The sequence below is a fragment of the Myotis nattereri genome (genome assembly GCF_964212035.1).
Source record: "Myotis nattereri genome assembly, chromosome: 9".
NCBI lineage: Eukaryota > Metazoa > Chordata > Mammalia > Chiroptera > Vespertilionidae > Myotis > Myotis nattereri.
Genome location: NC_138084.1, coordinates 30,060,446 through 30,088,305, shown reverse-complemented (window position 1 = coordinate 30,088,305; position 27,860 = coordinate 30,060,446). Strand labels below are relative to the sequence as shown.

At 46.2% G+C, this 27,860-nt stretch overlaps 1 protein-coding gene across 5 annotated transcripts in view; it reads right to left on the bottom strand.

The window, feature by feature from the left end:
• Positions 1–27,860, bottom strand: part of SERGEF (secretion regulating guanine nucleotide exchange factor) — a 195,231-nt gene that overhangs the window by 125,781 nt on the left and 41,590 nt on the right. For all 5 annotated transcript variants that reach the window (XM_081099598.1, XM_081099595.1, XM_081099597.1 and 2 more), the window contains one exon: positions 20,401–20,567. In XM_081099598.1, the coding sequence (XP_080955724.1) occupies positions 20,401–20,567 (167 nt within the window). The remainder of the gene's footprint in view (positions 1–20,400; positions 20,568–27,860) is intronic.

Sequence of the window (27,860 nt, the reverse complement as noted above, 5' to 3'; positions counted from 1 at the left end):
TACCACATTTTGCTTATCCATTCATCTGGTGGATACTGGGCTGCTTTCACCTTTTTGGCTACTGTGAATAATGCTGCTACGAACACCCTTCAAGATCCTGCTTTCAATTCTTTGAACACATACGCAAAAGTAGAATTGGTGGATCTTATAATTCTATTTTTAATATTTTGAGGAACCATCACACTGTTTTCCATAGTGGCTGCACCACTTTAAATTTCCACCAACAGTGCACAAGGGTTCTAATTCCTCCATATCCTGGCCAACAGTTTTTTGGTTGATATGTATATATAAATGCCATCCTAATGGGTGTACAGTGTAATCTCATGTGATTTTGATTTGCATTTCCCTAATTAGTGATGTTGAGCATATTTTTATGTGCTTATTGATCATTCTCTGGAGAAATGTCTATTCAAGTCCTTTGCCCATTTTAAAAATTAAGGTATTTGTGTTTTTGTTATTGACATACTGTAGTTTTATAAAAAATCTTAAAGTGAATCCTTCAACTTTCTTCTTCTTCTTCTTCAAGATTGCTTTAAATACTCGAGGTCCTTCATGTTTCCATATAAATGTTAGATTCAGTTTGTCAGTTTCTACCCATAAGCCTCCTGGGATTTTGATTGAGATTACTTCAAATCTACAAATCAATTTAGTGAGAGCTGACAACAACATTGAGTCTCCCAATCCATGAATTTGAGATATCTCTCCATTTATTTAGGTCTTTAACCTCTCGCAGCACTATCTTGTAGTTTTTATGACAGGTCTTTCACATTTTTTGTTAAGTTTATACCTAAATAGATTTGACTTTTTGATATAACTGAAAAAGAAATTGCTTTTTAAAGATCTTCCAATTCTTTGCTACTTCTACAGAAAAATATAACCAATTTCTGAATGTTGACTTTGTACTCTGCTAAATTCACTTCTGGGTTGTAATAGTTATTTTATAGATTCTTTAAGATTTTCTTTGTTGACAATCATGCTATCTGTGAATCAAAACAGGTTTACTTATTCCTTTCTGATTTTTAAGCCATTTAGTGCTTTTTCTTACTTTATGACACTGGCTAGAATCTCCATCCAATTAATGATGAGAGGGGACTCATTTGCTTTATTCTGATCTTAGGAAGAACACAACTTTTCACCTTAATTATGACATTTGCTTTTTATAAATGCCCTCTATCAGAATGCAGAAGTTCCCTTCTATATCTAATTTGCCAAGAGGTTTTTTTTTTCACAAATGGATGTTAAATTTTTTCCAGCTTTGAGGTATAACTGACAGATAAAAATTGTATATATTTAAGATATACAATATAATTAGAGATATATATATACATTGTGAAGTGACTGCCAAAATCAATCTAATTAACACACCCATCATATCACATAGTTACTGTGTATGTGTGCGTGTGTGTGTGTGCGTGTGTGTGTGTGTGTAGTAACAACAGTTAAAATCTACTCTATTAGCAAATTTCAAGTATACAAAATTATTAGCTACATTAACCATACTGTACATTAATCTCCAGGCTTATTCATCTTCCATAACTGCACCTTTGACCAACATCTCCCATTTACTCCACACCCCAGCCACTGGCAACTGCCATTCTACTCTCTGCTTTCATGAGTCCAGTTTTTTAGACTCCACATATAAGTGAGCTCATACAGCATCTGTCTTTTTGTGTCTGGTTTATATCACTTAGCATACTGCCCTCTAGGTTATATCCATGTTACAAATGGCAAGACTTCCTTCTTTTTTAAGGCTAAATAATGTTCTTTTCTGTGTATAAGAGTGTGCAACTGTAGACTCAATAGTGACACACCTACCTTTATTCCTGATACTGGTATTGTGTGATTTCTTTTCTTCTTCTTGACCAGTCCAGCTAGGATTTATCAATTTTATTGATACTTTCAGAGAATTTCTTTTGGCTTTATTATTTTTCTCTACTTTTGTCTATTTTCTATTTCATTAATTTCTGTTCTTACTTTTATTATTTCCTTCTTTCTACTTAACTTTTCTTTCTCCAGCATCTAAAGGTGGAGCCTTAGGTCACTGAAGCTAGTCTTTCCTTCTTTTTTAATATATGTACTTAAAGATATAAATTTCCGCCGTAGCCGGTTTGGCTCAGTGGATAGAGCGTCGGCCTGCGGACTGAAAGGTCCCGGGTTTGATTCCGGTCAAGGGCATGTACCTTGGTTGCGGGCACATCCCCAGTGGGGGGTGTGCAGGAGGCAGCTGATCGATGTTTCTCTCTCATCGATGTTTCTAACTCTCTATCTCTGTCCCTTCCTCTCTGTAAAAAATCAATAAAATATATATATATATAAAAAAAAGATATAAATTTCCCTCAAAGCACTGCGTTAGCTGCATGCCCCAAATGTTGATGTGTTCTATTTTCATTATTGTTGTTCAGGATTAAGTTTTTAAAATCTTTTACTTTGAAATGAATTCAAAGTTAGAAGAAAGTTTCAAGAACTATACAAAGAGCTCCTATTCACCCTTCATTCACATTCCTCAAATATTAACATTTATCCATATTTCCCCTAAATTCCATTCCCTCTCTTTCTCCATTTTCTTCTGAACTATTTCTAAGCAAGTTGCCAAACCAATGCCACTCTAATATGTTAGTCATCAAAACCAACAACGCTCTCTACATAACAACAACTTGACCATCAAAACTAAAAAATTAACACTGTAACTACCAACAAAACTTCAGACTCCTTTAGGTTTCATCAGTTGTTCTAGTAATGTTCTTTACTACAAAGGATCTAGCTCACAACTGTACATTTCATTGAGTTGTCATGTCTCTTTGGAATCCTTCAATTTGGAATAGTTCCTCAGTCTTTCCTTGACCATCGGGATCTTGACACTTAGGAAGATACGCCTGCCTTCAATCACTCTCCAGTTCCTTCTAGTAATTGTTTTTTTTACATTTTGTCTGAGTTTACAGTCGTTTTCTGTGGGATGGTTGGTCTAAGAACTACTCCACCATTACCAGAAATCAAGATGGGATTCAATTCTCTTCTGATGACAGATCCTACCTGAAAACCCTGCCTCTCTCTGTTTGACTAGCATGACAGTGCTCAACTTACATCTCCAAATAGAAACAACTCCATTAGGCGGTCTCATAGCATTTCACACAATTTCTCCAAATACCTACATTATTATAATAATTAAGATAATGCCTATATAAAGTTTAAAAAGTCAAATAGTACAGAAAGGTATCGAGTGAAAAGAAAAAATCCCCCACCTAACATTAAAAGAATTATCTGTAATGAGCAAAGTCTCTTTATTCTATGATTGGCACACCAATGATAAGAAAACTAAAGGAAAACTGGCCAGGAATCAAAAAAAAAAACACCTAAGTTTCCAGTCCTGGTCCTCTCTAAAATATTATTTATCCAAAAGTATTTACTCAGTTCCTAGTAGTATATTTAACTCTTCTGTGCCTCAGTTTCCTTATCTGAGGAATAATGCAATAATGTATGTTTGAGTGTGTTGAAAATTGCAAGCAAAATATAAATGTAATAACATGTCAATTATTAGACCTCTGGAAAAATAAACATGGAAATCAGAAGCCTTGGTTGGGATACAGAAGACAAAGATGAGATAGGAATGAAAAAAATCCATCCTCTATTTGGTTTTATATTTTTATATCATCTATACCCTCATTGTCCAATATAGTAGCTACTAGCTACATGTGGCTATTTATATTTCAATTAATTAAAATAAAATAAAATTTAAAATTCAGTTCCTCTGTCATACTAGCCACATTTCAAGTGCTCTGTAGTCACATGTGGTTATCAGCTACTATACTGGACTGATACAGACCATTTCAATCTTTATAGAAAGTTCTATTATACACTAATGATCCATACTTTTTTACACATATAGTCTTAACTGCCTGTATTAATGTGTTGCTACGGAATTTAGACATAGCAGCTAGCCAGCCACTATAAAACAAAAACAAAACAATCTCAAAGCTAAAAAGAAATCAGCCTCCAAATAGGTAAATGGAATGGTGTTGGCGTTAGCGATTTGGAAGAACCCTCGGAACCGCTTCTCATGACATGGATTAGAAAGCTGAGGCCCCAGGAAGCACAGCCTCTGGCCCCGGGTCGCACAGAGAATTAACATTAGGGCTTGACATGGAAATCTGATATTTCATAGCACAGGCTGTGTGGCAGGCTCTGGGTTTTAATCACAACTCTGTCAATTACTAGTCATGTGACCACCCCTGAGCCTCACTCACCTCATCTGAAAATAGGAATAATAACCTGACTCTGCTGGGTTGCCATGAGAATTAAAGAAATGATGTCTAGAAAGTCCTCAGCAGAGAACCAGGTGCCAGACCAGGACAGCTACCTGCTGTCATTATTAGCTAGTACACTGCTCTTTCCATTACACAGCAAACTCTGATCAGGGAGGCTGCAGCCACCAGATGCATCATCATCACGCAGGGAAGGAAGGAGCAGGGAAATGATGCAGCTTGGCAAAGTGTGCCAGGGGAGCAGAATGATAAATGCATTGTACAGCAGTAACAACGGAAGTGCTCCCACAAGTCCCCATGCAGCAGCAGCAATTTCACCTTGAGAGGTGCAAAGGGAAAGGTACCATTTGCATGACTCTGTGCCCTTACCCTTAAGCAGGCATCTGAGGAATGGAGCACTGCAGGCTGAGAAAGATGCTTGTGTTTCCATGACCCTCATGCTGAGACACTGGAGGAGTCAGCATTCTATTTTTGTTCCTCTCCCTCCAAACTCATATGTCACAGTTCTGTCCACAGCTATCCCACCACAGACCTCTTCAAGCCTGCTCCACAGTGGGTAGAGCTCAAGCCCCTAAGGCTTCCGCAAGTGCCTGCCATGTGACCTAGCCCCTCTCCCCCAACTCAACAGAGTATGAGATTTTTACTGATTTTAGAGAGGGAAGAAGGAGGAGAGACAGAGAGAGAGACACACACACAGAGAGAAACAACGATGTGAGAGAGATACATCAATTAGTTGCCTCCCATATGTGCCCCGGCCAGGGACCAAACCCACAACCTACTTATGTGCCCTGATTGGGAATCAAATCCACGCCCTTCTGGTGCATGGGACAATGTTCCAACCAACTGAGCCACACCAACCAGAGCCGGGGTATGAAATTTTTTAAAATCCTAAAACACAGTGCCCATTCTGCAACACCATATGCTCTCTTCTGGAAGACCACCACCCATAAGATGTTCAGATGTTCAAACATTTCAGATGAGTGAAATCAAACCATAACAGGTGACTCCGACTCTCAGTGAGGAGAGGTTTCTATTCAATTCCATAAGAAATCCCAACCGCTTGCTTTCTGAAAGGCACTGTGCCAGGTATTAAAGATATTTCCACAACCAAGACATGCTACCTATCCTCAGGTAGCTCATACCTGAAATGGCAACTGGAATTGTCCAAAAAATATTTCATTCTCATCTGAGACTTGTAAAGTGATATAAGCTGGATTTGCAAGTAAGGAAGTTGGGGTTGAGACATTCAGAAACTCATCCTTGCTGCCACTATGTTAGTCTATATCCTCCAGTCTACAACATTGCCACTGTGTGTTAGCTCTGCCATTTCCTAGTTGTGTCCTTAGATCAGTTACTACCTCAAGTTTTGGTTTCCTCCTCTACAAAATGGGGATAAAATAGTACACTGTTTCATAGGAACATGGTAAGAACTGAAAGTGATGTTCATAGAGCGCTTAGCACAATATGTGGTACAGAGTCAATGTTCAACAGATAGGAGCTATCATTATTCCTTTAAAATATCCTATTGTTCCAAATCAAGTCATTCTTAACTGCCAACCTCTGTGCTCAAACCAAAGCCTGAGAACACTGTCCCCAGGTTTACTGCCTCAGAAGGAACCAGCCTCCTCCCACACAGATCCTTCAGAAGCCTAAAGAGGCTTGATCTTCGCAACCACTAAATTCAATCTCCCCAGTCTTCAAATTTCATCTCCTCTAAGACTTCCCAAAGACTCAAGAGAGTTGGCCAACAATGCTCTTCTCGACACTGCTTCTAGATCTCTCTGCTCACAGTCCTCAGCTCTTACCTGCAGGAGATTTATACTATCACTCACATCCCATTTAGAAAGCTGGAGGACTCTGTGTCCTCCCTGTTGTCACATTCCAAGTCCACAGCTTGAATGCACCCTCGGTACTTGGTAAGTACTAATGGATAAAGAGGAACACAGAAATCATAAAAATGATTCATATCAAACTCCAGCTCCATGATAACTGAGAACAATTTCCAAAGAGCTACCAGACCTAAAAACCCATAGGTTAGATATGACAAAGAAACCTACTAACATAACTTATATCTGTATATTGTTTCATAGTTTATTAAATGCTTTCACATCCATAACATCATTTTGACAAACACTTGGAGAGGAAGGCCTAATAAGTATCTACACTAATAACAGACAAACATGGTAATTGACCGTACCTTCGCTATGCCCACCATTGGCTGATCAGACCGATATGCAAATTAACCACCAACAAAGATGGCGTCTAATTTGCATACTGCAGGCAGGACAGGACAGCACAAGCCACCATCCAGGCCCCTGTGTGTGACCTGGGGGCGGGGGTCACTCCTGTGTGCGACCCAGGGGCAGGCGGGGGCTCAGGTGAAGGCAAGCGATGCCAATCGTCTCGCCTGAGCCCCCATCCACCCGCCAGAGACACGGGGCCCACTCCCATGTGTGACCGGGGGCGGGCGGGGGCTCAGGCGAAGGCAAGCGATGCCGATTGCTTCGCCTGAGCCCCCTCCCGCCCACCGGGGCCCTCTGAGAGAGAGAGAGAGAGAGGCGAAATTTGGCACCCCACATCCCTCCCTGATCGACCACTGTGATTCCAAGCCAGCAACAGCTGCGTACAGGCTGCAGCTCCAGGTCCCTCACCCCAACCCTAGGCCTGAGAGCACAGTGCTGGGCAGGGGCACCCAGGGGTTCTGGAATGATGGGCCAGCACGACGTGGGGGGAGGGGGCTGTGTTTACACCGCCAAGTTCTCCTCTTCTGCCCTGGCACGCGCATCCCTCCTCCTTCCCCTCAGAGGCCCAGCTCCTGCCTACATGGTTGCTGGGCAGGCCCAACTGCACTGGGAAGTGAGCCATGGCGATCGGGATGGCCACTTCCTGGGATGGGACGACCGGACCACGGCGATTCATGATGGCGATGAGGCCCGTGGGGCATGCACAGCCCTCGGGCGGTGGGGGTGGCCGGCCAAGCCGAGTCTGGCTTCAGTGGGGCCAGTGGGAGCCCGAGGCCACCCCAACCCCCACAGGTCCCGGGTGGACGGTGGCTCATTGGAGAGCGGTGTCTCCATGCACGGTGCCCAGGGGCAGCTGTGAGCTGCTGCAACCCCGCCCCACGCTTCAGGGAGAGGGAGAAGGCTCGCCGCCACCAGCACCCTAGGCTGCACCGCCTGGCCTGTGCCTCAGCCGGCCAGGTTGGCAGGGTCCAGAGCAGGTGAGCTGTTCCCTTCCCTCAGTGGTAGAACAGGGAGGAGAGCGCTGGGTGCAGGGAGGGGACCTCAGCTGGGATCCTCCTGGTGTGGGGAAGGGGCCCAGCCTGGGCCCGGTGGGGAGCTTAGGAAGTCTGGCTAAGCAGGCGCTGGTTCATACCAACTCTTACTCTGCCATCTTCCTCCAGCTCTTCAAGCTAGCCCCCTGCCCCACCTGTCTGGGGGAACCGGCTCTGGGTGACCTCCCCGAGCTCAGACTGTGGACCCAGGGACCTCAAAGAAGAGTGCCCGGCCGGGCCCAGGCAGGGGCCGGTGCAGAACTACCAGGGCAGAGTTGCTTCGGTGTCTCAGTGAAGTTTGCAACTGACCCAAGGAGGAAACCCGAGAGGGGAAAGGCCGGGAGGCATGAATTGCCAGCACTTTGGCCATTTGAAAACAGCTCCACTTGGAATGTGAGGTGTTTGTATGTTCAGCTGAGAAGCGAGGGGGCTGAACTCCACCGTTGCTGAGCTCCTGTCAGTCCGAGGCCCAAGTGTCCACCACAACAAGGAGAGAACAGAGCGAGGGGCCCGGAGGAAGGGAGGACGATTGAAGAAAACTGTGTCTAGACCAGGGGTGGGCAAACTTTTTGACTCGAGGGCCACAATGGGTTCTTAAACTGGACCGGAGGCCGGAACAAAAGCATGGATGGAGTGTTTGTGTGAACTAATATAAATTCAAAGTAAACATCATTACATAAAAGGGTACGGTCTTTTTTTTCAACAGTTTTATTCATTTCAAACGGGCCGGATCCGGCCCGCGGGCCGTAGTTTGCCCACGGCTGGTCTAGACTTTCCCCAGCCCTCTCCTTCCTTCTGCTGCCTACAAGAGCCCCAGGCCCGGCCACAGTTCTGTCTCCACCTTTTAGTCCCCTATTCTCCAACCACAGAGGAAAGAAATAAGGAAGGAGTCTATGCCGCCTTCAAAAAGTATCTATATACCTGATCGGCCAGTTGCCTTCCACAGAGGGAGGCCAGACTGCGGCTTAGGCCCGCTCTCCACAGGGACATCAGTAGGACATCCTGTGAGGGCTCCCAGACTGTTAGAGGGGGCAGGCTGGGCTGAGGGATGCCCCCCGAGTGCACAAATTTTTGTGCACCAGGCCTCTAGTTATTATATATGACAGACACAAAATCTGAGGCCTCGGGAAGTAAAGCAGATTGTCCAAAAATCAAGCCACAATGTAAAGTCTTTTGATTCTTCCAAGTCCTTCTCCTATTTGTTGCTCCTTCATGCAGACTCTATCCTTGAATAATGTGCATGCTCCAGGATATTAATCAATCTTACCCAAAAGGGGCCACATGGAAATGAAACCACAGAGAAGATACTCCAGAATGACTAAATTACCTTTCTGGAGTGAGGAACTGTCCTCACTCAGTCCTGGGAGTGCTGGCTACAATCACACATGCACTTCATTCAGCAGCCATAAGCAACTGCTCCCAGCCAGCTGGGTCTCCTGCAGTGGCCCATGGGAAGGTCTTCCTGGGAGCTTCAAGCAGCCTCCCGGCACCCGTGCTGGGCTCCCACCATGCCTGCTGCTTTCCTCTCTACCTACACTCTGGCTCTCAGAAAAGCCAGAAGCTTCACGACCATCATGGCAGCTGCTCTTTTTGCAAAGACATCTCTGATTCCTTCCTTTTCTGCTCCACACAGCCAGTCACCCCCGACCTTGGATGATACCAGGCATCCAGTAAAAAGTGCCCTCTTCCAAGCAGCAACCTGCAGTGCTCCCACGGAGAGAACCACTGCATCACAAGGGGGAGTTATGTAACCACACAAACACTCACTTCTTCTAGTCCTAATTCGGTGGTCCCTCTACTAACTGGACTGGGTCTTGGGATTCTGGAAGCTGCATCCCAACAAAACGGTCTGGTTTTGCTTCTTTAGAAATGACAAGAGCAGTGTTTTCTCTGTCTCTGTCTCCAGGGATGCCTGCCAGGCAAGGCCTCAGTGCTCAGGGGCTCGGTACACTGCAGGCCAAAAAGGGCTAGAACTCGATGGGAATAGCCACTGGGGAAGAGGAGTGACTACAGGGCTGGCTCCTAAGGCAGCCCTTCAGGCACAACTCACTTAGCCTTCAAAGGGCCTGGTCGAATTCAGGCCTGCACCAAGATCAAAGAGGGCCTCTGGGCAGGAAGTCTAAGCAGCAACAACACTCAGAATCAAGCAGATGTGTTCCCCTAGGGAATCAGCCATTCAGAAAAGGATCCCAAACAGTAACCGGGTCCAGGACACACAGTCCAGTCCTCAGGCAAAGGGAGTGGCAAAATCCACGCCCTGCTCAGGGTAAGGTTCTTGAGCATGTGAAACTAGCAGAGAGGTCCAGCTGTCTGGATGAGGCCAAGCAGGAGGGAGATGTTTACGAAAGGCAAAAGGAAGGCCAGGGTTCATCACAGCCAAGGAGCCAGGCCTCCAGCAGCCCAACAAAGTCCAGATCTGGACTCTCAGGAGGCTCAGGGAAAGGAGAGGAGAAGGGATGTGGAAAAGAGCTTCAGGGACAGCAGCTCAACAGAACCAAGGAAGGTGGGTAAGCGCATCAAACCAAGAAAAACTCAACAGAGAGAGAAAGAGGCAGGTTTGTCAGACTGAATGGTAGGAACACTGACATGAATATAAGACATCGTCCTTGCTATCCATTGGGTAGTAGTGTCCAAGGAGCCACGGACAAAGGAAAGCAGAAGGACCAGCACATGCAAAGACCCAGAAGTATCAACAACACTATGATTTCATTGGTTCAGTACAGATAAACCGCACAGTACAAGAGAGAGACCAGCGCAAGATGAGGCTGATATCGTGACAGGAGCAGGATCAGGAAGAGCTTCTTATGACAAGCTAGATATTTTGGACTTCATCCTGGACGGGAGGCCATTAAAAAGTAAGGGCGCCTTGGCTGGTTTGGCTCAGTGAATAGAGCGTCGGCCTGCGGACTGAAGGGTCCCGGGTTCTATTCTGGTCAAGGGCACATGCCTGGGTTGTGGGCTCGATCCCCAGTGGGGGGCGTGCAGGAGACAGCCGATCGGTGATTCTCTCTCATCATCAATGTTTTTGTCTCTCCCTCTCCTTTCTTCTCTGAAATCAATGAAAATACATTTAAAAAAAAAAAAAGTAAGGGCATACATTCAACCCTACAACAATTATTTACTGAGCACCTACTATGTGCTGGGCTAATCAAGGTGATAGGGATACAGTGGTGAACAAGACCAACAATAATCCTGGAACTTACACTAATGCCATTCTTTGCACCCTGGTTGTGGGAATTACAGGTTGTGTGTTTCACCGACCCCTTGAGGGCAGAGGCTGAGCCTTATTCTCCACTATATCCTAAAGGCTTGGTTAAGTTTCTTCCATATAGTACGTTTCCAATAGTGTTTGCTGTGGGAATGAGTGTTTTCTGTATTTTCTAAGAATCGTAAAAAAAAAAAAAAAAAAGTAGGAGCCTAGCCCAGCCGTGGGCAAACTACGGCCCGCGGGCCGGATCCGGCCCGTTTGAAATGAATAAAACTATTGAAAAAAAAGACCGTACCCTTTTATGTAATGATGTTTACTTTGAATTTATATTAGTTCACACAAACACTCCATCCATGCTTTTGTTCCAGCCCTCCGGTCCAGTTTAAGAACCCATTGTGGCCCTCGAGTCAAAAAGTTTGCCCACCCCTGGCCTAGCCCAATCAGATTTATATTTTAGTACATCATTTGGCAGCTGATTGGGGCAACTGGGAAGAGGCCAGACTAGAGAAAGGAAGTCTTCAACGAAGGGGCTGTCACTGTAATTAGGCAGCAGCTATGGAGGTCCAAGCCAGGGGAATAGAGGTAGTGATGGAGGTAGTGTCAGTTCCCCAGCCACCAACTCAGGCACAACTCACTCAGCCTTCACAGACCTGCGTTTCTCTCATCAAACCACTGCAGCCTCCTTTAACCCTCATTGACTTCTGTTCCCTCTAAACCTCTGCACGATTTACTTTCACCCTGGAACGCCCAGTTTTCAAGGTCAAATGCAACAAAAGACAGCTGGAACGCTTCCGGGCGACCCTGGGCACAGCCTGGGGCAGTCGTAATGCTGCAGAGAGTGGTGGTGACACATGAGGTCACTGAGACTTTAAATCAGAGCTGATGAATCTCCTCTGCTGCTGAGGGAGAGCAAGCCAGAGACATCCTTGCTGCCAGTGCCTGAACTGCCACGACAGGAATCCACACTGTCCAGCACCGCGTAGGGACTGGCTATGGATTGTCAAGCATCTGGGCTCCACTATTTTCACTGGCGCTGATTCTAAGAAGTGTTTGACACAAGATCCAATACGGGTCTGTATAGCTCCTAAGACGTCCAGTGACTGAGATGGAAGAGCGGCTCTGGTGCAAGAAAAGCAGGTATTATTACTCGCACTTGGGAGGTGAAAAAGGAAGGCTGGGAAGGTTTTCACTGGCCCAGGCATGTGGACTGTAGATGACAGAGCAGAAAATCCAACCCAGGTCTCACTCCACATTATAGAGTCTCTTCATCAGACCTTCAACTCCAGCAAGCTCTACAGTACAACATCGTGAATTAACCTCACATCCCAGTCCTCACTGAGGCTCTTCCTTTCCTCCTGCTTTTCTTCATAAGATACTGACCCAGACTGAGCCTAGAGAGGGCTCCAGGTCTCCGTCAGACCCAGCTACCCCTAGTGATAGCCACAGCCCAGGCCCACATTCTGATCACAACTGTCCAGAGAGGAAGCTGTTGGTGAACCGCACCAGCAATGAGGAAAGTGAGGGCTCTGAGAACAAGGTTCAAGGCCCTGCTCTGCCATGTACTATGTAGCACTGAGCTCCTGACAGCTTTCTCTTTGAGCATCAGTTTCCTCAACCCTAGAGTGATGGAGGCAACATCTGTGCTACCCACCACTCAGGGATCAGAGCCAGTAACCATGTCTTCTTCTGTTCCGGGCAGTTACCAGACTGTGCTGGGTGCACCATGACAGAGCAAACTAGTCCCTCCTTGGAGGCCTCCCCAAACTAACCTCATCACGTCAGCAAACCATTTGGCTTTCAACCTAACCAGGAAGATTTAAGCCACCTAACAGGAGCTTTCACACTTTTTCAGCATACCTCTACTGATTATTTACTTTGTACCACGCCTGGCCCTAATTATTCAAAGTTATATGAGACAGGGTCTGCTCCCAAGGAACTCAACGTTTGATTTAGAGATGCACATATTAATAATTACCATATTACTAATAATACTGGATACTGTAGTGGGCAGCAACTTGGTCTTTTCTTTGTGAATCCTTGGCACCTTGAACTGTGCATGGCCCACAGTGGGATGCATTAAACATTTATTGAATAAATAAAGCTAAGATATACCTCAATGACAAAGAATACACACACTTCAGTGAAAGCATTTCTCTCCTCCACCGCAAACTTCTAACTTCACGTGTCCTCTTTCTATTTTACTCCTGTGGAGAGGAGAGAAAAAGTGCCCTTCCTTCTTGTCAGAACTAGCCCATGCCCGGTGACTTCAGCCCCACCTCTCATCTCCGTGGGGGCCCTGCTCCAGCTGCCACCGCCCTTTTGCACCTTTACTCATGCTTTTTCTCTCTTTCTCTCTCTAATCCTTGACACATTCCAGCCCAAGCTGACAAAACCCACTCGAACCGGCTCTCCTTTCCAGTTCCTGAGTTTGTCCTCATCCTCCTTTGACCATGAATCTCCTGAAAGAGTTGTTCACACCTGCAGCCTGTCCTTCCTAGGATCCTTTCACTCCCTAAGCCCCTGACTCAGCTTCTCTCAGAGGTGACACCAACCTCCCATCACCCACCCCATGGCAGGCCTCAGTCTCCAGCCTCCCTGACCTCCCTGCTGAAATGGCCTTGGCTCTGAGACGCTGCAGTTCCTGGCTGGCTTGCTCCCTCTCTTGTCAATACTCGGTCTTTCTCTAGCTGCTCTTCCTCTGCTTTCCTCTTAGCGCAGTCCTTGCCAAGGCTCCCCTGCTACTTTACATGAGCTCCCTTGAGACCTAATTTCATGTCAATGCTTCCAATTCAAAAGCCTTTCCAGTCACCACCCGCCACCCACTCCTGCAAAATCCAACAGAACCAGAAGGACTGAAAGTGTAAGAAAGAAAAAGTCCCCAAGGGCACAGGGAAGGGATGGGATCAACATAGCCTCATTGTCAGACTCTCCTTTCAGCCTCTGTCACATTCTGCTTGCCTGCCATGAACCTGCCTGAGCCCGACTACTAGCTCACAAGCCCCTAAGCCAGGAACTATTCCACTCTCCTCTGCTTCCACCATTCTGCTCATGGAGCGTCCAGACAGACAGGCATATGTAAGCATCTGTTGAATAAAAGAAGGAAAACCAAAGATGATGTGTGAAAGCGCTTGGTAAATCATGAAATGCTGCAAGGCGGACCATAAAAGCCTCATCATTATGATACTGTAAGAAATTTCTGGGTTGTCTCAGCATATTCTGGGGTCTGCTCTCTGGCTCTGAAGGACGTCTGATGCCCAAATGCCTGAAAACCCAGAAATGCCTGCTCCTGAGCTGGCCTGGGATTGAGGACTACAGACAGCAGGGAGAGAGAGAAGAGGAGCAGAAGAGGGCCACATGGCTCCAAAACCACTTTTTTCATTCACTTCTCACTTATTGTCAGGGAACACCCACTACGCACCTCTGAGGTGCTGGGAATTATTCTAGACACTGGGAACCCAGCCTTGAACAGGACAGATAGGCCCTTGCCCTCCTGCAGCTTGTGTTTCAGTGAGAAAAGGTGATAAATATAAGTAAATGAGAAAACAGCAGGTGGTAAACACGTGCTTCTGTATCATAGCCTTTTACCCTCTCTTTCGAACAACACAGCCCTGTCTCTCCTGCGTGTTCACACAGACAAATCCAGGCCACTGCTTTGAGGTTTGTTGTGGGTTATTTCTCCTGTTAGGTCAGCAGCGACAGCACAGATGTGTTAGCTTTTCTAATCCCCAATGAAACAGGCTTTGGGTGAACATTTGGGGAGGCCCCAAAACCTGCTGCACCTGGGAGGTTTGGGCTGCCTGGGCCTGTGGCCTCAGAGACCTCCTGCTCCTCTAAGAACAGCAGATTACGTACCAGACAGCAACTTGGAAATGCTTTTCCAGGCTGCGTTCAATGCTGCAGAGCCCTCCGGACTCAGCTGATTGCTGGTGGTAGGTTTCTGTGTTATTTAGGGCACTGAAGTCCCACAGTCTTGACACAAACTTAAAATTAGAAATGCATTAAATATAGGGAAAGAGGAAGGTCATTCAGGAAAGGCAACCTCCCGAAGGAGCTGCAGGACAAAGACGCCCTGGAAACTTCCAGGTTCATTAATGGGTTTTACACAGCATTCAAGTGGTATTTCTCCTTCAGAAATAACACTGTGGAAAGCGTAGGGGACTGGCTCAAACCTCAGCTAACACAGCTGAGTGAGTGACTCTGCAAACTAAAAATAGCTCCTTTCCCACTCGCTCTGACAGATTTCACTTCGAACCTGTGCACAGGTTGATCCTCCAACAAACAGTTTTAGTCCTGCAGCAAATGAGGGCGGATGGCATCTGGGCTTGACAATTACCCAATCCCTGGCTCCACTCTTGTTTGTTTCTGCATTTCCTGCTCCGATGGCTGCGTGTGTGCACACGTGCACGTGCACTTGGTGCTCCTCACCCAAACGTGGGCAGAATTTAAACCAGCAACATGACTCAGGGCCATGGCTGCAGGCTGAGCCCAGAGCAAAGCCCAGAGCAGCCCGAGTCAGGCTGCTTGCCTTGGGTCTTCTCCTAACGCCCAGCTGGCCTCTCTGGGCCTCAGTTTCCTCAGTCATGAAAAGAGGAAAACCTGTTCTGGCCTCCTTCACAGCACTGCACTGGATCAAACGAGATCACATACGGGGAAGTTCTTTCCTTCAGACAGTAGTCCTAGCGGAAGGATGGGTGGCAGTGAAGGGGCAGGCTGGACAGGCAGCCGGGCTGCAAAACTAGGCTGGACCATGGGCAGGATCCCGACTGTGCCAGGAGGTCAAACAGATTCAGAGTCACAGTTTCAGTTCATGTTGTCCCTCTGCTGAAAGAACCCAGTTCAAGTAATACTTCCTTTTGTTAGTGTCTTCAGAATAAGTCATCCCGTCGTCACTGCTCCCCTGAACGAACACACCTCTGAGAGCACTTTCACTCTGTGCAGTAAGGAGTTATTTATGTTCCTGGAAGTTCTTGCAGGGCAGAGACGTGGACTCTTTATCCTCGTATCTGCTTCCCCACCCACCCCCGCTGTGTGGCCAGCACGGTGAGCAGGAGGTCAGCGCACACAGAGCCGGAGGGGGTGGCGGGCAGGGAGGCCAGGAAGATAGTGTCACCAAGGCCTGCCTGCCCCTGGCAATAAGGGCAGAGCCACAGAGATGAGGGTCAAAACCACACTGCTAGTCCTGGGAGGACCAGGCGGGAGCATCCTACTAAGTCCCAATGACCTAAACTGGAACAGGCGGCCCTGGGGACAAGGAACAAGGGCAGAGAACAGAATCAGGGTAAAGAGGCAGAGCAAAGCTCAAGTGGCACTGAAGCCTATAACTTCTCGACTGGTTGACATGCCCAAATGTTAACACTGGTTAACATGCCAGGTTAGCACTGGTTAACACAGTGGAGCCAGCAGCTAGGGATTAAGTGATGTTGGCTGTGACACTGAGGGACTCGAGAGGCAAGAGCATTACAAATTTAAGGAGTGATCATTTATATGAAATAAGAGTCACAGATGGAAGGGACTCTTAGATCTCTAAGAAACATGAGGAATCACATGGTCTAACATCCCCACCTACATGGGGGAGCTAGGGGTGCAGGAGGAAAGAGCCCTTGCCCAAAGTCATTAAGTCAGGACAAAAACCAGACCTAGAACTCAGGTCTTCTGACTCTGATTTAGACCTTATCCCTCAGAGGCTGGCTGTCCACCTTCAATAAAGCAGGTCTCCTGATGGGTCCACTAGCACACCAGGTGCCCAGCTCTACCTGCTTCAGAACCTAGAGCCCTGCCGTGCCCACTAAGTGAGCACAAACACTTCTGTCCAACTTAAAATGCAGGCTTCCACCTACAGACGGGACTTAGAGCCAATATTCCACAGGGAATGTGCAGGTAGCAGCCCCACGTAGGGCTTGGAAAGCAAAAGGCTGTGTGGTGCATGCTTGCTGTCAAGAAGCAAACCTGTCCACACACACTCTGCCCTAACACATGCAGGGGGGATTAACCCCAATCGCTGTGCTACCCCTGGAATTTTCCAAGCGTGGCTAGAGAGGCCCAGGACCTGAGGCAAAGCTGACAGTGCATGAAACACACAGTCGTCACCACTGGAAGAGCATTAAAGGAAGGCCCACCAGAACTAAAATCTCAAAGTCTTTCTCAGGCCAGAAATGAGACACAACCCCGAAGGGAAAAAATGAGACTCTCAGGGAATCAGAAACCCTGAAGCCCAGACTTCCAGAACTTTCACCCAGGGGAGGACACGTGTAAAAGGGAATATGCAACTTCACTTCATCTGTACAGAAATATGTGAGCTCCGAGTACTTCAAGTCTAAATCCCCGCCCCACCGTTTAGCTACAGTGTGATCCCAGGCCAGTGACTCCCCAGTCTGAGCCTTTGTCTCCTTACTCGTAAAGCGGTGATTATAAGCTGTGTCAGGTTTACTGTGATATATAAAGCATTAGCACACGGCCTGGCCCGTAACAACCACTGGCACGGATAACATTGTGTTTATTTGTTTTCTTCCGCTCACAGGAAGGGATGTTTATAGCACAGTGCAGCTCTATCTACCTGTGCTTTCCCCTCCTGCCAGCTGTCCCACTGGACCTGTCTGGACAGACATTCTGCCTGAGGCCCCAGCCCAGACAGCTTTCGCCTCCCTCAGCTTATTCTTTGGACATAAAGAAGGCAACTGGTCAGCTATGGGCCACAATCAGGTCCTTGAAGATCTGGAATCATCAACTTAGTTCAAGGCTATTCCTGTCTCCCCAGGTGTCCCTGAACCTCCCCGGCCAAGCCTCTGCCAGGGTAACCCTTTGCCTTTTCCAAGGTGAGCAGGGCTTGGAACGGCATTTGGGCTTGACATTTCCTCCTAGCAGTTTATAGCTGCCCACACTGGCTTGGCTCTGGGCCTCAGGCAAAGACGGATCTTGTAGGTCAGACCTGGACATCAACAGTGGAGATAATTCCCAGCCCCAGTTTACCAACAGAAAACAGCCTGGAGTCCAAACCTGTAGTGAAGCCAGGGAGTATACACACCAGCCACCAAAGACTGGAGCAGAGATGGAGGGGAGCACTAAACGGAGCTGCCACAGGCTCAAGCCGACTCCTCAGAGTGCCCTGTAAGAAGCTAAATAAGTCACATCAATGTCAGGCTCTCACAGTGCTGCACATTGTGGCCACCACAAGGTGTTAAAGGCTTCAAAGGAGAAGAAGAGAAAAGGCCCAACAATAACTGAGTTCCTGCTATGTGCCAAGAACTTTGCAAGTAATCCTCATTAATGACCTTCTGTGGTAGGAGTTATCATCCTCATCTTGCCAATAAAACCAGAGACTCAAAAAGCTTCATGAAGCCCTAGCTGGTTTGGCTCAGTGGATGGAGCGTCAGCCTGTGGACTGAAGGGTCCCGGCTTCAATTCTAGTCAAGGCACATGCCCAGGTCACGGGCTAGATCCCCAGTAGGGGACATGCAGGAGGCAGCTGATCAATGATTCTCTCACCATTGATGTTTCTATCTCTCCCTCTCCCTTCTTCTCTGAAATCAATAAAAATATATATTTTTTAAAAAGCTTCATGAAGCCTCCATGCCTTTGCTCTGCGACCTGACCACAAAGTCTTGGCAAAAGAGCCCAAAGCCTATATACCAAGCCTCAGGCCCTGAACAAGCTAAGCAGACAAAACCAGCTTGAATGCCGCATTCCCTCACTCACTACCAGTGGAAGCAACTTCTTCCAAACAGAAAGCAGAGAAATACAGCGGAAGTCATAAGGATACTCATGGCCTTTGCCCCTGCAATTTCATCCCCAACTTTGTATCTTCAAGAAACAATTCGAGTATTCAGTGCAGAGTCCACCACAGTGCCACCTCCCCCTCCCCCCGAAAAAAAAAACAACAAGAATATGATCTTGCACAGCCGGCCTGGCTCAGTGGTTGAGCTTCAACCCATGAACCAGGAGGTCATGGTCCCATTCCAGATCAGGGCCCATGCCCAGGTTGTGGGCTCGATCCCCAATAGGGGGCGTGCAGGAGGCAGCCGATCAATGATTCTTTCTTATCACTGATGTTTCTATCTCTATCTTCTCCCTTCCTCTCTCTGAAATTAATAAAGACATATTTAAAAAAAAAAGGATATGATCTCCATGTCCAACATTCAAAGAATGATTTGGAAAATCCAAGAATCTTCCAAACACATAAAAGCCATATAAAATTATCTTATTGACCAAGAAAAGCAAAGCATGTGATAAAATAAATAAGACAGCCCTAGCTGGTTTGGTTCAGTGGATAGAGCATTGGCCTGCGAACTGAAGGGTCCTGGGTTCGATTCTGGTCAAGGGCACATGCCCAGGTTGCTGGCTTGATTTCCAGTAGGGGGTGTGCAGGAGGCAGCCGATCGGTGCTTCTCTCTCATCACTGATGTCTCTCTCTCGCTCTCTCTCTCTCCATTCCTCTCTGAAGTCAATAAAAATATTTAAAAATAAATAAATAAATAAGACAATACAAAACATTATAAGTAATTCTGTAAAGGTGTAGATGCAAAAAGAAATGTAGTTGTGTTAAGGTGGTAAGTTATGGTTGGTTTTATTAAGTATTATTACCATGTCCAAATTATCTCTATAGTGTTGTTTAGTGCCTTTTCAATTAAAGATAAAAAGAGACAGAGAAAGACAGACAGACTCCACCACGCAGCACTAAGGAAAGGCCCGGAGGACCAGGGCTGGGATGTGAAGCAGGAATGGAGATCGTCCTACATACCCGGAAGCAGGAGGCCAGGCAGGCCCTGGGGGAAGGGAAGCCCTCTAGGTATGGAGAGGGTTGTAATTAGTCTGATGCTAATTACAGAAGTCTCACTAGCTTATTAATTTTTTGACAGACTCTGAATGAAGACTGAATTCCTTTATCAAGCCAGCTTGAGTTCAGAGGCACATTTCCTGTGTGGCCATCCTCATTCTTCTCAAAAACTAAGCCTTTTTTTTTTTTTTTTAAGGGCAGCAGTAAAGTAAAATTTAGTAACAGAAACACACACCCTGGAGAAATTAAGACTCCTGCCTCAAATGTAGAAATTCAAGACATTTAAGGGAACTACAGGGGCTTGAATGAGCAAATGAGCTGCAATGCTTTCTACACTGGGAAATACAGACAGAAGTGCAGAAATGCTTAGCTCAGAATGAAAGGCCCCCTGGTCAGGTTCCACCCCATCTTCATGATATTATCTCACATTTGGCCCATAGACACCCCATTGCTCCAGGGGTCCCTCAAACACTTTCTTCACCTTCCTACCCCGTGACTGTTCAAGCTGGTGTGCCCACTTGAAAGTCCTCCTCTCCTAGCTGCTTGCTCACATCTGACCATCCTCACGGCAGGGCTCGGAGGCACATCCTCCTCGAAGCCTGACCCAACCCCTGCACCCTGATGCCATTTCTCACTCTGGAAGTGAACCCAGAGTCCCCGGAACCTCTCCAAAGGAGTTACACACAGTCTGCCTTGCAGTGGCATTAGCTGTACAACTGCCTTTTCTACCACATTAAACCACAAGCAACCTGAGGCAAGGACCCTTCCAGATTCCTGCATGGAACCTGACATAATGTCTGGAATATGCGCACACAGTAGGCCCTCAGTAAACTCTTCACTGAAAGACAAGGAAAAGAGATGCACCGCATCTTTGCAGAGTCATTCCTACCTCAGTTGCTCCAGTTAAGCAGTGCAGAGACGAAGGCGTGCTCTCCCATGGTCTCGAGTAGGGGAGGGGTGAACCCTGCTTTTCTGGTCTCCAGCCTTCCTCAGACTCCAACTTCCTCCCTAGTTGACCATAGTCTGCTCGGCCCCAGGTAAACACCTTGCCAGTTTCTAAAAACAAACATTATTTGCGTTAAAGCTGCATTCCACAGCTCTCATGGGTAGGCATTGAATTAGAAGAGAAAGCATGAACATTTGTTTGAGTACCAACTATTATGTACCAGGAGCTTTCCTATCTACCAGTAAAGAAAGCACGGGTATTCACTTTTCTTTTTAATATTTTTAATTAGTTTTTAGAAAGAGAGTAAGGAAGAGGGAGAGAGAGAAGAAAAAAAAACATCCATCAGCAACTTCTTGCACATCCCTCACCTGACTGGGAATCACACTGGCAACCCTTTGGTGCATGGGATGATGCCCAACCTATGAACCACATCAGCCAGGGGATGGGTGTTCACATTTTACAGGTGTGGGGAAACTGAGGTTCGACGAGGTGAAATACTAGTAACTTGCTCAAGATCCAATCAGTGGTGAGCACCAGAGCTGGATTCCAACAGGCTGATTCTAAAACCCACCCTCCTGCATGTTAACAGACATGGACATGACTACAGGGGACACCCCCCCTCGCTTCATGGCCTACCTACCCTCTCCTCTCCCCACAGCCTCCCTGCACGTTGCCCAGATGTCTTGTTCTCAGGCTCTCCTCTCTCTCTCACCCAATCCAGGGTCCCATCGGCCACCCTGAATTTCCCAGGCTCCTGACTTGTCCTGTGTTACAATCTCTTAGGTCTTACTCTGAGCTCAATTAATGGCCAGTTTCATGTGGTTTCCCCTCCATGTAACAGAAGAGGGCCTTTTGGAGTTTAAGCTCTTACTCAAAGGAGCAATCCTAAGTCCCCAGGCAAGTGTCTATGTGTGCCAGGGAAGGGAGTAGAGAAGGAAAAAACACACACACACAAAATCATTTAGAGCCCGAAAAGCGTTCAGTTCCCCAGATGCACCACCTGGGAAGCCGGCCAGTGCTGAAGATGATTGAAGAAAATGAAGTTTGGAGAAAGAGAAATGGCCTCTCTTCTCCCAGATAAGAGAAAATTCACCAAATTCATTCAGTTGTACCAAGTGGCGCATTTGTTATTTCAACAGAAATGCAAAATCCGATGAGGCATAGATTATTAACAGATTCTCTGTAATAAATATGCATAGCCATGTGCGCTGTATAAATACTTTATACATGTTTATTTTAACAAAGAAAAACTTTGCTTACGAGACAAAACACCAAGTAATGCATATTAAATTCTAGACTAATCTACTACATTCTCTGTGTTTAGTATCAAAGCTTCATCCGGCCCCACACTCAACATATGGCTTATAGTGTCAGCTAAAAAACAACCAGACTCGCAGGGGAAATGTCAGAATATCGCGGGGATGCAGGGCTCTGCGGGGATACGATTCTCAGGATCCGTCTGCTCTTAGACTCCGACAGATGCCAAGAAGTGCACCGGAACTTAACTTCTGAGCTTCTTCAAAAAGGAAGCAAAGTCTGGGCAGCCCATGAAGTAGCACCTAGAGACCTCACCTGTGCTGTTCCTTTTGCCATGGATGGCCTTTCCTTACATCACTCACCTGGTAAATAATGGCTGGAACTTTACAGTCCAGTTCATGTACCACCAGTTCGGTGAAACCTTTCCTACGCCTCAGTTCTCCACAGAAAGGGTGAAACCCAGCCTCCCATGAGCCATCTTTATGATTGTACTCATCAACTACTATGCTCCCATTAAACAGCCGAGAAAATTAAGGTTCAGAGAAGTGACCAGCCCAGGGTCACACAGCTGGGCCACCTCTCCTTCTACAAGTCCATGGTACCTCTCTACATTGGTTATTCATACTGGTATGCATCATGGGTAACCACTCAACACTCTTCCTTCATTTCTGTAGGATTAGAAAAAAAAAAAAAGAGCCTATGTGCCCCACACCCAGAAAGCATCCAAAACTGGCAAACTGTCCCTCTACCTGAGCTGGCTGATATTTACAACCAAACTGCCTTAGCGGGGAGATTCCTAAGCAGCCAGAGGAGGAGACCATGATGTAAGTGACCCTAGCACCCCTCTGCTGGGAAAAACTGGCAGGTTGCTATCTGCAATTCTACAGAAGAACTGTGTTATCACACACCCCATAATGAACCCTTTCTTATCAAGTAAAACATTGTAGAACCTTCTCTGCTATTGATTACTGATGTCCAAGACAGGCAAGGCTGCCAGGAAATGGTGCCGCCATTATGACGTCTCCAATAGCAATTCAACCATTCTACTTACAGAGCACTTTTCACCTTCAGCGTACTTTACAAAGATTAACTAATTAATCCTCCTGCCCCTGGGGAGGCCATAGACATTCTATTAGAGACAAGCCCAGAAGCCAGGCCGACTCGGTGCCCAGCCTTCAGTCTCCAGCCTGTTTGCGCAGACAGGCAGGCACACTCTCTGAAGCTGTTTCCCCCAAAATACATTCTGCATCAGAAAGCTCACAGAGGACATAGGAGACACTTTTATTTTTTCTTTTAAACAGACACTTATGGACCACCTCCTAGGTGCCGGCAGATTCATAGACACTCTCTCAATTAATCTTAGTAATTCTGTGACATAGGGATCATGAAGCTTCTTTTACAGATGAGGTGAAATGACCTGAGAGAGGAAATGACTTGGTCAAGTCGAAACAACCAGCAAGTGGCAGAGATGAGATCTAAACCTGTCCCTCGGACTCCGGGACCAACAGGATCGCTAATGATCGCACCGCTGCTGCCATGACTGGACAAGCCCTGGCTGAGAAACAGCGTTCTGACAGTGTTTGAGGAGGGGAATACCAGATTAAATGGATCTGTTCTGTGTACCATCCAGCTTTCCTCACTTCCCAGGAGGACATGCAGAACTCTGGACTATGAGTACTGAAATCCAGGCGTTAAACATAAGGATTATGATTTTAGGTCACCTCGAGTCAAAGAAAAGAATAAATCCACACACAGATGATGTTCATTACTGCACTGCAGATAAATGTCTGCCTCGGGCTGAAGCACACCATCAAATCTAAGGAGACTCAGATAAAAAATGTAGCAAATGGCATCTTTTCCTTAGAGTAAAGAATTACATATTACTACCATACAATAGAGAAACATTAATGTCACTCAAAAAATGTAGGCATGTGTCCCCCCATAAATGATGAATGACAAACAGCTCAGCATAAAGTTAGCAAAACCTAATTCAAAGGTATATCCATGTGAGAATTAACAGAACCATGGAGCCAAGAAATGTACCTGGCAAAGGACCCCAACTCCAAGTGGAAAACAGCAGGGGCCAAAGGAGTAGTACTGACAGTGAATGCCCGGGGAGCTTGAAGGAAGCATTTCAAGCTACAACGATCCTGGCAGGCCTGATGGAACAAGTGGCATTTAAGGTGAACTTCTGGATAGAAATAAAAGGGAATATGAGAGAGAATCTCTAGGAAGATTAGCAATGACAGAAATTGAAAGACACAAGGCGGGGCAGGTGGAGAGTGAGAGTCGGGAAATATATTTTCCCTATCAGTGAAATATTTTTAACATATCACAATGTGTGTGTATTCATTTATTTATTAAAGTATGCACTTGGCCCTAGCCAGTTTGGTTCAGTGATAGAGCATCAGCCCTTGGACTGAAGGGTCCCGGGTTTGATTTCAGTCAAGGGAATGTACCTCGATTGTAAGCTCAGTCTCCAGCCCCAGTCAGGGGTGCATGTGGGAGGCAACCAACTGATGTGTCTTTCTCATATTGATGTTTCTCTCTCTCTGTCTCCCCTCCTCCCTTCCACTCTCTCTAAAAATTAATGGAAAAATATCCTCAGGTGAGGATTAACCAAAAAAAAGTATGCACTTGTACTGCATACATTTATCAATTATAAATGTACTCTTACTCAAAAATATACAGTGTAAAGCATAGTCAAATAAAGAAAATTTAAGAGAATTAGATTTTTTAAAAAAACATAAAAGAAGTCCATTTTCTCTTCCCACACCCTGGCAATTGCTCTTGCATGCTCAATTTAGGGACTACGGCTAGACAGACAGACCATGGGGAGACTGCAGACTTTTGAGCAGGGATGGGGCCTGATGAAAGGAATGTTTGGGGATGGTACATCTGGCCAGAGGGCTCCAGTAATAATAATATTCCTTACTAACACTCCCATAGCATCTACTAAGTGCCAGGCACTATTCTAAGCATTCTCTATATAGTATCCAGTTTATCTCTCCCAACAACCCCGTGAGACAGACACACTTACCTGCCCCATTTACTGACAGGGAACAGGGCACTTACCTTGTTCCCAGTGGTAGGAAGAGGGGAGGGGCCAGGAGGAGAGGCAGGGAGGCAGGGAGGAAAGAAGCCTATACATGCTCACAACAACACAGTCTAAGATGCATCAGGGCTGAAAGGAGGGTTGGAATCAGATGGTGGTGAAGAGTGAAAATTTGTGAGGCTTGGTACCCAGTTAGAGGAGATAAACAGCACTCTGAGACCAGGATTTCCAGCTTAGTGGGAAGGCGATGATACCATTAAAAGAAACAGACCAAGGGGCAGAGATGCTAGACCAAGGTTCCCGGCAATGAAATTCATAAAATGTTATTTCATTTCCAAATGACTGAATTCTTCTGGGACCTTTGGCAAAAATCTTATCAAACAGTCAACATAAATAAAGAAGTAAAGGAGGAGGAAGACAACTAGGTTCACAGCCCTGGGGGAGGGGAGGGGTGATGCTCTGAGGTTAGAGCAGTGGTTCTCAACCTTCCTAATGCTACGACCCTTTAATACAGTTCCTCATGTTGTGGTGACCCCCAATTTCATTGTTACAAATTGAACATAATTAAAGCATAGTGATTAATCACAAAAACAATATGTAATTATATATGTGTTTCCCGATGGTCTTAGGTAACCCCTCTGAAAGGGTCATTCGACCCCCAAAGGGGTCGTGACCCACAGGTTGAGAACCGCTGGGTTAGAGAGTACTTAGAAGGGTGGGTGGATGGTGACTATTCAAAGGGGTAGCTTCCTTTACTCTCCATCACAGGGCTGCCTGGAATGGTGGGAAAGGCAAATGAAAAGCCACAGCTACAGGCACAGTGAGAAGCTGAGCTCTTCAGTGAAGAGGAATTTCTACCCTGCTCCAGGGAAAGGGGTCCTGAAGGTGACAAGAAGGTAGAGTCAGCATAGGGCATACAGTCAATCATACTGTAATAACTATGTATGGTGCCAGGTGGGTACTTGAATTATCTGGGAATTATTTTGTAAACTATATAATTGTCAAGCCACTATGCCATACATCTGACACTAATATAAAATAATATTGAATGTCAACTGTAATAGGAAAATAAACTTTAAAAAAAAAAAAAAAGAAACAAAAATCTCAGAGAACCACGTTCCTCACCTTGGTCGTACTGGTGTAAGTTTATAAATTAGAAGGACTGTTTGATTAATGTGTGTCTCCGGCACCACAGAGCCAGCTCTTCAACAGCAGAGGCTCTGCTTTTGCTCATCCCTATACCCAAGAATAATGCCCAGCACAAAGTAGGTGCTCACTAAATACCTGTGGCCTGAATGAACAAATGACTCTACCTGCCTCTTGCTCGCCACTGTGGAACTGCATCACTCGCTGGCTCCTTCTTGAGCACACTATCCCACGTCAGCAAAATGGGATGAGTAACAGCGACACGTAGGGTTGTCGCAGGGACACTTTTGCATGAAGTGCATGACCCATAATAGTAAACGTTAGCCACTATTCTATTATTCCCCCAGACTGAACACCCCAGCCTTGTTACCAAGGATTTCTACAGTTCCACCTAGAGTTTCTACCAATTGGTCAAATCTCAGCCAACTCCCACCTAACAGTGTCTCAGGGTCAATTCAATGTCTCTACCGACGACTGAAGAACGAAGTAGCACAGAAGGCTGTGCCATGAAATTCTGGGTTTCTGTTAAGATTCAAGCACAGTCTCTGGCCCAGCAGAGGCCTCTGAAGTACTGCATGACACACATGAACTACAGCCAGGAAAAAAGCAAAGAGGAGAGCAGTGGAAAAGAGAGGTGAAGCAAAGTGAGCCGGGAAAGGGAGGATGCGTCCATCGAAGACTCAGGCCTGGGTCCTAATCCTGGCCTCTCTGCTAGGCTACATGACCTTGAACAGGTCCCTTCTCCGCCAGGGGCCTCGGCTGCCCCATCCGTAAAATAAGAAGGCTGGAATAGAAGACCCCTGAGACATCTTCCTGATCTAAACTTTAATAAATGATGTCTAAAACTCTTCAGGGTCAAAATGAGCAGTGTATAACATAATGTTATTGGCGCCTTTGGAAATTTTAGTCTGCCCATGTCCTAAAATAAAACAGCTACTGTAATATCAAAGACCACTCAGTTCACAATTTAAAGAAAAATTGGGACTGGACTGCGTATCCTATTATTTTTTAGTAAAATTTCCCTAGTCCCCAAAGTCATATCATGAACAATATCACATAATAAAAAGTTTGGAATTTTTTAAAAAAACTGAAATTCCCAATCATGGACTGCCCAATTAAAAGGGGGAGAAGAGGCAGCAGCCTGCAAAGAGAGAGTGAACAAAAAGGGGTAAGGGAGAAATTTATTGAGAGCTGACTGACTCTAACACTCTGCTTCTGGCACTGCCATTAAGTTGTATAATTTAATCAACCCTCATGATTGGTGTGAACAGGAAAAGAAACAGATCACAGAAGTCAAATGACTTGCTTAAGATCACAAAGCTAGTAAGCGGCAAGGCTGCAATAATAATGATAATACTAATAGGGCTGTTCCATTTTCACCACTGACTTCAGTAGCTGTCAAATCAGAGCATCAGTGGCAGAAGTCAAGACGGACTGCACCCTGAGGAGCTCCCAGGCGGCTGTAGGACTATCTATACCACACAGGGTTGGGGCTTCCCAGAAAAAAATGGATGCTTTCTGCTCCCAAACCAGGAAGCCCCAGTCCTAGTGTGTTTAGCAACTCCCTTGCCTTCCACACAGTGCCTCCCTCCAAATACTGTACCTATGTTCTTCAATGCCGGGGGGCTCCCCCACTTTGTCAAGGGCACATGCACTTCCTCCCTCCCGGCCTTAGAGTCATGCTGTGCCCCAGCTTGAGATGTTGGTCAGCCTGCAATGCTGCGAGGCTTGCTTGTTCCACCTACAGCACCTGACTCAGATGCCATTGCCTCCCTAATGCATCCCATCATCTCTCTGTCAGAATAAGCCAACCCTGCCAGTAGAAGCCACTGGCATGGTGCTTGTATGTCTGTTCCAACAACTATTCTATGCCACCAAATATAAGATTATTTGACATGTCTTATGTTGCCCTCTGTATTCATCAAGGTTCTCCAGAGAAAAAGAA